This window comes from Corvus hawaiiensis, chromosome 8 (genome assembly GCF_020740725.1).
Source record: "Corvus hawaiiensis isolate bCorHaw1 chromosome 8, bCorHaw1.pri.cur, whole genome shotgun sequence".
NCBI lineage: Eukaryota > Metazoa > Chordata > Aves > Passeriformes > Corvidae > Corvus > Corvus hawaiiensis.
In genome coordinates this window covers 23,907,715-23,917,545 of record NC_063220.1, presented here as the reverse complement: position 1 = coordinate 23,917,545, position 9,831 = coordinate 23,907,715, and the positions used below count along the sequence as shown (strand labels likewise).

The 9,831-nt window shown below is 40.9% G+C and overlaps 1 protein-coding gene across 4 annotated transcripts; it reads right to left on the bottom strand.

Annotated features, from left to right (window-relative positions):
* Positions 1-3,045: 3,045 nt before the first annotated feature.
* Positions 3,046-9,801, bottom strand: RPS24 (ribosomal protein S24). 4 transcript variants are annotated; one of them, XR_007205234.1, is made up of 8 exons: positions 9,725-9,801; positions 8,282-8,347; positions 7,510-7,719; positions 6,981-7,091; positions 6,857-6,859; positions 6,121-6,137; positions 4,011-4,051; positions 3,046-3,156 (listed from the first exon to the last, which is right to left on the bottom strand). XR_007205234.1 is itself a non-coding variant. In XM_048311969.1 (7 exons), exons 1-6 carry the CDS (start codon positions 9,725-9,727, stop codon positions 4,049-4,051), a joined length of 396 nt encoding a protein of 131 aa, XP_048167926.1. In that variant the 5' UTR covers positions 9,728-9,801; the 3' UTR covers positions 3,046-3,156; positions 4,011-4,048. The 4 variants fall into 4 exon arrangements, 2 of the variants coding, with proteins under 2 accessions (XP_048167926.1, XP_048167928.1); XR_007205235.1 differs by lacking the exon at positions 6,857-6,859; XM_048311969.1 differs by lacking the exon at positions 6,121-6,137.
* Between the last annotated feature and the right edge of the window lie 30 nt (positions 9,802-9,831).

The following is a 9,831-nucleotide window of genomic DNA, read 5'->3' as shown; positions in this document are numbered from 1 at the left end:
AAGAAATTTCTGCCACCTATATTGGAAAATTCACCTGCTCAGATGTCATAGGAAAAATAATGAACTACTCTCATCTTGTCTCTTGCAGTATCAAAATACCCATCCAAAAAAAGGCTCACTAGATCTTGTTTTGCTCAAATAGAAGCACATGAGCAGGAAGCATTCACAACGGGAATTTCAAACTTACTGTGTGAATCTAGTATCATCGACAGCTGCTACTGGCTCTATTTCCTCTGTGTAAGAAACCAATGCCATTAAAATTCATTTTTTATAGGAACTGACCAGAATAATATGGACAAGTTAATTTCTCTGGCTGTTGCAAACAGATTTGATAGTGACCTACATACTTTAGTCCTTAAACGACACACTTTCTATCATTAGAAAGAAACCACATTGCCCATTCAGCTGACTGTTGGCACTGCAGTCTTCTCAAAGCATACTCTGCCTCATTTATTTCAAGCCACTGCTGGTATCAGCTTCATTTCTTCCCCTTAACACTTGTTCTTAAACTTGTTACAAGCTGGTCCCTAGACAAAACCACCTCATTGTCCCCAGCTGGTGCCAAATTTTACCATCTTTCATCCTCATCAACATTCTCTTTTTCTGTGCAGCCAGGACACTAATCCCTGCTCTTACTAGGCCTGCTATACAACTTTGAGTCCTTCCTACAGAAAAATACCAATATTTTCTGTGCATGCAACTCCAATAAGCCCTACCCATTGTAAACAACAACTAAGAAAATTCTTTCCACATAAATAAATTTGAGATTGTTCACCACCAGATTAATTTAGAAGTTGTTCTCCAAAATTCCTTCATCTTCTAATCTAGATTCCAGACTGTCATTAAATAGATAAAATTCTTGAGATATTGAAATACGAGAGCCAGGCCAAGCAGGCAACAGGGACAAAACCACTACCTCTAAATGATGGCATGTGCAAGATCAGCATGAAATAAAAGGGTTCCTTCAGCACACAGTAAAGAAAAAAGTGAAGATTCCTGTTCCACTTAATTGTTTTATCTCCCACAGGAAAGGGGATTAGCCTATAGTGTTCACAGCGTGACGTGTGCATTAAACCTCTGAATTACAGAACACCTGCTATACCTTGCTTAAACTGGAGTGCAGAGACAAAACACTGGCAGAACAAACTTCATATTAAGACCTGCATAAAACTCCCAACTGCTGAAGTGCAAAGATCCCAGTGACAGCTCTTCAGTTGTTTGCCATTTTCCAGGTAGAATGACAGGAGAAAAGGACAGATATACCAACACAGAATGTTGCAGAATAGTGGGAAAACTCCAACAGCCTGATCTGATTTGATCAGTTAATTCTAGGTTGATGTCATTTTCACCCCTTCCCTATTTTTTGTGCTTACTCCCTCCTATTGCTAGACCAGAGTATATCCTATGGATATGAAGTTGTAACTTAACCCTGCAAGGAATCAATTGTTCTATGGATTCACTACATGTTTTTTGCTGTCACTCTTCAATCAAGATGGGGCATGAAATCCCAAATTATAGCACCAAGATGTAACTATTTCAATCCATCTGCTTTGCAGAATTACTGTACTACCCACATAAACAAATCTGAAATGAATAAAATGTACGACATTATAAAACTGAGAAGGAAACCTTCAGTACTCCAATTCCAGAACTAATTTCTGCTTCTAGAGGCAGACTGCCCAGAACAGTACTGTTTACTATGTAAAGTCAAAACATCAATCCTACACAAGGCATGCACCTTTCCGCCAGCACTTATTTATAGATCCTTCCTTGATTGCATAAAACTAAGGTAAGGAGGCTTCTGAAAAGAGCAACTAGAATTTGTGCCAGCACTCTACAGCTTTCAAGCAGTAAACATTTGGAAAACACGAACTCCTATGGTCTTCACTGAAACAGATGGTTTCCATCAAATTCAAACCAAGAGTGAAACAAGCATATCACTTCAAGTCTCAGTTCTTTAACACAGCTATTTTTAAAGCATGTTTTCAAAGAAATTGACCTCTTTGGCCAGGAACAATTTGGCTTCCTTCCAACCTATTCCATGAAGAATTGCTGCACGTCTTCCTTGCATTTGTAGTGCTCTGTTCACAGCACCCCCTAGTGATTGTTCAATTACACTAAATAGCCTACCTCCTCTAATGTTCATGCTGAACATTATATATGGGAAGGGCTCACTGCAGCACCACAGCTATGAGCTGTACAGCCAACAGTGTGATGCTGCTGAACACAAACAGCAACCCCACTAGTTCAAGACTGGGGCGGAAGGTACTACAAGAGGCATTAAGTGCCTTATCTATACTTAGCAGAGCTTGTACAACATCCCCTTTCGACCCCTTTAACAACTCTTAGCTGCGGTAGTGCTGGTTTTCTCCCTCAAACACTAAAAGCACTTTACCCGTCTTAAAATGTGCTGCCCAGTACAAAGGTGGATCAATTACAAAATACTGCATTTAGGTAACAAAGAGCCTTAATCAGCACAGTTGCTAGAGCTGCCCAGTCTGTTTCACTCCTATTTGAAACACAGAACTTCTGCTTTCCTTGCTCCTCAAAAAACCTGCACCAGACTACCCACGCTTCTCTTAAATGGCTCCTTTAACACTATTAGATGAAAAATTAGGGATGTAACACACAGTTTGCAGGTCAGAGACAGATCCCAGAGCCTGTCCTGACAACCCAGGAACAAAAGACAAATCATTCCTAACATCTTCACTAGCAAAATCTTTAACTGGGGAAGTAAGCAGCTCTGAGTGTCTCTGTCTGCATGTTCTGTTCTCCTTTCCACTGTGTTCTACAGGTCTATATAAAACAGGCAGCCAAACAAAAAGACTTTCCAAACCACAGTTTGAACAAAAGCATGTCTACCTCCGTGAACTAACAGTCCCTGCTTGGAATTAGCTCCAATACTACCTGCAGGAAGCTCTGGTTCACTTTAAGCTGATACTCAAGACAAGACTTGTTTAATTATGAAAAGATTTTAATCCAGTGTGAACAGTACACCCATACTGAATTTCTCAAACATTACAAAATGGTAGCTTTCAAATCAAATTAAAGGGCAAACCAGTATTTTATTGACAGAGTTTATTTGATGTTAGTCAGATGAGCAGCTTCTGCTTTCCAGAGTAATTAATTCTATAGTTCTTCATGGAATGATGCTGCCTGTAAAGGAAAAAATAGATCACTGACCCACAATTAGAACAATTTTTACACTCATACCTCTATAAAGCCTGAAAAACTGTTTCCCAAACAAGTCAGGTGAACCATATTGCTCTTCTTAGAAGAGCATAAGGTTCAAAATTTCCCAGCACCGTCATGGCAATAAATGAGCCTACATTATAGCATTTCTGGAGAAGAGATCAACAAGCTACAACTGCTTTGACAGCTTTCTGTTTAAGACATTATACCCACGATATCAGCTCCCAGACAGACTGTTTAAGTTGCTTTCAACTGAGTCACTCAGACCATTTGTAATAAAAGCAGAGTTTTTTCTGGAGCAGATCTTGACCACAGCTCTTATGTTTCTGCAGCAAAGACATAAAAATGTAGTCTGACTTGTATGTAAGAGTATCGTGTTTGTTTGTATTTTACTTGAAATGAGTACCTGTAGGAAAACAATATCCATCTCTTCCAAAAATAGATATCATGCTACTATCATCTATTTAAGACAATAAAACCCAGAAGTCTACTATCCTCTCCTTAGCATACCTACAAATGAAAAATATAAGCGTTGTTTACAGTAAGACTAAACAATCAGCAGCTTTAGCAACAGTAAATCTGAAGTGCCTGATGTATTATTTCAGTCTTTATACTAATCAGGTATTTCATCAAAGTCCAAGTCACATAAGCTACCAACTCAGTAATAAGTGCAAAAGTGATTTGTAAATATTCTTAAACTCTTGCACTGGGTTCTATGTCTGCACAAGTATCACAGTCTTTGCATAAATCAACCTCAGACTTGTTATAATGACTGCACTACTGAATGTCTGCCCTTACAAAGCATTCTGAAGTCGTACCTGTTATCCGTTTTCCACCCAAAGAATGTTCTGGTCATTTACTGAAAAAGAGAAAGCATCAATTAATAATAATTTTATCTAAATTCGACTACTGTAAAAAATTAAGCTTTGAGGGCTCTTACTGACACTCACAATGTGCTTTTTTTCAATAACCACGCTGAAATGTGATAGGAAACCGTCAAAGTTTTGACTACTGTAGGCACTGAAGACTTAGATTTTACTATTCCCTTAAGTACTCAAAATAGTTTCTTAACAATAGCTACTTAAAAGTTAACTAATACTCAGAATGCCTGTTCATTATACCTACAGGCTACAATGGCTTAGAAGTGCTTATCCATCCACACTTCTATTTGACAGCCTTACATGTCAAAGGCTGTCACAGCTACAATTATGACATTAAAAACACTATAAAAATGTTGTTTTGCATATCAATGTTTTGAATGCAAAGACCAAGTGAGGCATATCCACATACACTTGTTGCAAATATTAGCAAGCTCAGCAAACTCTAGAGCCACACAATACACTAAAAATACTTTAAAACACTTCTCTTGAAACTGCAGGGGAAACAGAACGGGAATTCTACAGGAGTGCGAAATGAAAGGAAGCACCAAAGAAAACTTAGCAAGACATCAGCATAGTTATGTCTGAGTTTTTCACGACTGTATCTGCTACTTAACTTTTACAACAATATGCACTTGCCTGCACATTTCTCAGAATCAAGTACCTACACATTTCTGAGATAAACAGTTCTCACCGATTCTGTAGGTGGACTCAAAATTATATTCCAGGGCTCCTATTAAAAATTCCTCCACATAGCTGAGATAAGGATGATGAACCATGCCATGCCATGATCTTTGAACATGCATTTTTCAAGACAGAGCTTAAAGACCTAAGTGTATTTCACAAACATTTTTCTGTAATGCATCACAGAACTCTTCTCAAGCAACTTTTTCAGGAAGCGCACAAAATAATTTATCCTTAGTTTAAGTGACAACACAAAGATTAAAAAATCTGGTAAACAAGTCACATCTAACCCATGCATACTTATCAACTGAAAGATCATTTTAAAAGACATCAAAATAACTCTAATAAAAAACACAGTTCACCTACTACTAAGACTGCATATTAGTTTGACAAGCACTTGATACAGAAGTCACATCTCCTATGCATGATCCTTGCCTTTAATTTCTGAAGTGCTGATATGCTTTAAGAGAGTTTCTATGAACTAGACAGCATCAATAATTCAAGTGAATCATTTAATCACTTTTCATTAACACTCAACAACAGCTACCTTCAGGTGCAAAAATCTTTAGGGACAAAGTTCCTCCGTACTAGTGGGATTGGTGCAATATGAAATGACTCCTTGGCCATTGACAGGAGTGTACACATTAGGTGTCACTAGTATACCAAATGCTCATTTTGTGCCATAAACAATTTTAGGACTTAATGGTTAAAACACCATTAAAGCAGAAAGAAGAAGGCTCCTAATGTTTTCTAGTAGAGTAGTTCCCTGATCTAACAACTGTCAGTAGCACTGGCTCCTCTCCATCCAGGGATAACAAGACCTTCACTTCCACACTAACTACTACAAAACCTAATTTCACTGACATTTCCAATTCCACTGTAATTTCTTTCTTAACTACGAATACTGCAGGGCAATAGTTAAATACAGTTTAATGCTGACAACTGTGCCATTTCCAAGCACCATCTCAAATGCACCAAGTGTGATGTGACTTAGCTTTCATGTACACAACTCCTTTCACACAATGGTCAAGTTACACATGCAGTTGCACTGTACTACTTTGAATCAGATCCTGCAGTGTCTGAACCAATGTCTCAAGTCAACAACACTGAGTTTCTTGGATTTTTTTCTCACTGGGAATTATTTTAAAGTTGATTCACTAGTTTCAAAAAATCTGGTTTGCTACTAGCCAAATTTTACTTCCAAGTCACACAAATAAAATTCATTATGGAATTAACTGAACCTTCACAGGACAGATCTAAATTTAAATCAAACATGCATACAAGGCAGTACAGTGCTTCAATTAAAGGATGGACACATTTCAGTGATGTATAATGCAGGCACCACATCCATGCTCATTTCCAGTACCTGTAGATACTTCACTTCTGATGGAGAGTTTCAAGAAAGTAGGAAAAAAGCAAAAGTGAAGATTACTGAAGTTCAAGATGTCAAGGCATTTTCCCAGCTACAGAACATTACCCTCTCTCCCCTTGTTAAAACACTTGAAAAAAACCAACCCACTTGACTGCACAGCTTAATCAGTTTATTAGAGGACAGAATACTGTGAAGGAAAGTGACTGGCTTCCCACCCAACCTATTCCTCAGCTTTGGTTTTGTTTTATGATGGAGGAAATCCGCCTCCCCCCAAGCTGTTTGTATCAGATTGTAGATATAGCCCAAGAAGGCTGTATCAGTCCAGCCACACCAGAGGAAGACTCCACTACCTTGGGAATGAGTCTCTCAAACCCAGATGCATTCTACCTTACTTCTATTCACACACTGTTCTCACTGTCTATACCACACATCCTTAAACTTACCTCTACAGATAACACCATACCAACAGTAACTTGGTGGAGAAGCATTAGGTGTTTAGGCAGCCTGAGTAACAAGTGTTAAGATTCTCTAACGTGTGTATTGCGAGACGGAGTTACGTGATTAGAGCAATACTGTTAGATTTATGGAAGTTTAATTTTAGTTCAAATGACACATAGGAAACAGTAATTTAGGAAGCATTGTTTCATGTCACATCAGCTAGGCTTGCAGCAGTGAGGAGCAAAACTAAGCTACTGAGCTGATGACAAGCTATACAACACACAGTTTTTACCTTCTGTTATCCAGTAGAACAGGTGAAAAAATGGAAGAAAAACAATGTTATTCTGTTGAAGAGCTTCTAATCAACATTTCAAAGGCATATGCTCACTCTATCTTAAAAGATATTCTCATCCTACCTTCTTGCCAGCACCAACATTTGCCTTGGCTGTGCCCCTGACTTTCTTCATTCTGTTCTTACGCTCTTTTCGCTGCTTCCTGGAAGTCTTTTTCTTTTCATACAGGCCGTGCTATTAAAAACAGTTAAAAGTTGCATTTAACATTGTTTGTCTACTAACAACTCTTGAACTTAAGTTTAAACTTGAAATATTAAATAGCAGTATCATTAACTAATGAATGATTCAACACAGAACATAAACACTGAAGTAGGACATCTCTTATGCTTCTTCCAGACCTTTATTACTGTTTTGTTAAAACTACTGCAAAACACCTCTGGTAATAGCAGTTTTGCCTTCCCAACTCCCTTGTAATATAGTGTAAAAATATACTTAGCCTATTTTGCAAATGCAGAAGTTAACCTGTGCTATTTTAAGAACTCTCACACAACTGTACTTTCACAAAACTTGAGTTTTTAGACACACAAATCATGGGTAACTAAACACTTCCAACCTATGTCAACTGCTTTCAAGACACCAGAAGACAACATACCCTGGCAAGCCTGTGCTTTGGTTCGTTTTTCTTTGCATAGTCCAGGGAATCATAGATCATGCCAAAACCGGTTGTCTTGCCACCACCAAAGTGAGTTCTGAAGCCAAAGACGAAAATTACATCAGGGGTTGTCTTGTACATTTTTGCCAGCTTTTCCCTGATTTCTGTTTTGGGGACTGTGGCCTTCCCAGGATGAAGAACATCAATCACCTAAGAAAGAATTTTTACAAGTTGATAAAAAGTCAATGTCCAGTACAAAAATCAGGTGCTACAGTCCCACCATGAGCTTAACATTTAAACTAACCAACTTTAGCAGCATAAACTATTACTCATTTGATACAAAAGCATTCAAAAGCTTCTTGCTTCACACAGTCATTGAGACTGAAAAATACCTTTAAAATCATTGAATACAATAGTAAATCCAGTCCTGTCAAGTCTCACACTGGCACTAAGCCATGTCCTTAAGTGCTACACCTACATGTCTTCAATACCTCCAGGGATGATGACTTAACCACTTCCCAGGGCAGCCTATCCCAATGCTATTTAATAACCCTTTTGGTGCAGAAATTTTCCCCAACATCCAATCTCAAGCTCCCCTGGTACAACTTCACTATCAAGATTTACCTTAAGCATACATCAACACATCTAAACCCGTAAGCTCTTACAATTCTTAATTTAAGAACTCTGTAAGGCCCCATACTTATAGTGGCTAAACCTTCTTCCAGCCCAGAACAACCAGAACAAATAAAGGCAATTTTCTGTAGTATTTTACCATCTGCTTGCGCTGCAGAAGTCTGTTGGTCATGAACTTCCTGGTTCTGATGGTCACTGTGTCATTCTGCAAGAGAAAACATTAAATAAACCACAACAATAGCTACAAATGCAACAGAAACTTAATACATACATAAATAATACACGGTACCACAACAGCCAGGAGCCTCTGATACTGCCAGTGAATTCATAACCTAAGTGGACCGGTCCTGGGCTACAGAAAATACTTTTTGATAGTACAGTGAGAAACTGACAAACTCATCCCCAGATTCCAAACACCACAGCAACACACACACCTTCACTACCGTGAAAAGCTGAAGCAGCTTTTAGTAAAAGACATGGATCTCAATCCCAAGTACTATAACAATATAACAGAAGTTTCCTTCTAAGCCCAAATGTTACCAACTCTGTGGCTTCCCAGCCCTAAGGACAAGGGAGCACCCGAGATACCTGGATGCTCCTGGTTGAAAGGAAAAACAGAGATGAGTGGGTCCACAGAAGCTTACCATGATTTTTCAGTAAATTACACACTTGGCAGAGTACTTGGTATGTTAGCACCTGACCTCAGCCTAAGGACACGGCAGTGCGCTGAGGGTAAAGGGCAGGATGAAAAGGAAGCGAGGGAACAGAAAAGAGTGAGTGACCACACACTGGAGGAGTAAAGAAGTTCTTCCTGATGTTCAGGCAGAACTTCTTGTGCATCAGTTTCTGCCCTTGCCCCGGGTACGACTGCCTAGCACCACTAAGCAGAGCCTGGCTCCATCCTCTGACACCTCCCTTCAAATACTGGTAGGCACTGGTAATGTCCCCTTTTTTCATCTTTTCTTGAGCTGAATACGTTCATCTCTCTCAGCCTTTCTTGTAAGAGCAATGCTCCAGTACCCCAGGTTATCCTCACTGCCCTCCACTGGAGCCACTCCAGGAACTCGATGTCTATCTAGTACTGAGAAGCCCAGAACTGGAACACTCCAAGTACAATCTCACCAGAGCTGACTAAAAGGGCAGATCAGCGCCCTCGACCTGCTGGCCATGCTCTTCCCAACGCAGTGCCTAAGTTTCTTTGAAAACCCAGCACACCACTATTTCCATAAGGCTTTCAGACAGCAGCAGCCGTGATAAACGCGGCTGTGACCCACGGCAGCCCCTAAACACCCCCAGAGCAGCAGCACACTGGTGCCGCACTATCAGTGCCCGGGGCTGCTCTGACCGAGCACGGACACGGCGCAGCCGAGCACACGGCGCGGCCCTCACCCCGCAGCTCGCTGCTACCAGCGGGCACGGACGCGCGGCGGCTCGGCCGCAGGAGCCCAGGCTCGGTGACCGCCATACCGCCGCGGGCGGGTGCGGGCAGGCCGGGCCGGCGGGGCGCGGCGGTGCGGGGGCGCGGCGGGGCCCGGATGGCGGCGGCGCGGGGCGGATGGCGGGACGCGGCCCGGGCACTCACCATGGCGGCGGCAGCGGCTCCTGCGACCCGACGAGAAAAGGGCCAGCGCCGCCCCTCGGCCAATCATAAGGCGGTGCGGGGGCCCTTCCTGTGGGGGTGGGGTTCTG

What these genes read in the sequence shown, in the direction of transcription:
- RPS24 (XM_048311969.1), bottom strand. An exon ending in TTCTGCAGCGCAAGCAGATG is followed by an intron (nt 7,720 to 8,281) that starts GTAAAATACTAC and finishes ATTCTTTCTTAG; the next exon opens with GTGATTGATGTTCTTCATCC. An exon ending in CAAAGCACAGGCTTGCCAGG is followed by an intron (nt 7,092 to 7,509) that starts GTATGTTGTCTT and finishes TGTTTTTAATAG; the next exon opens with CACGGCCTGTATGAAAAGAA.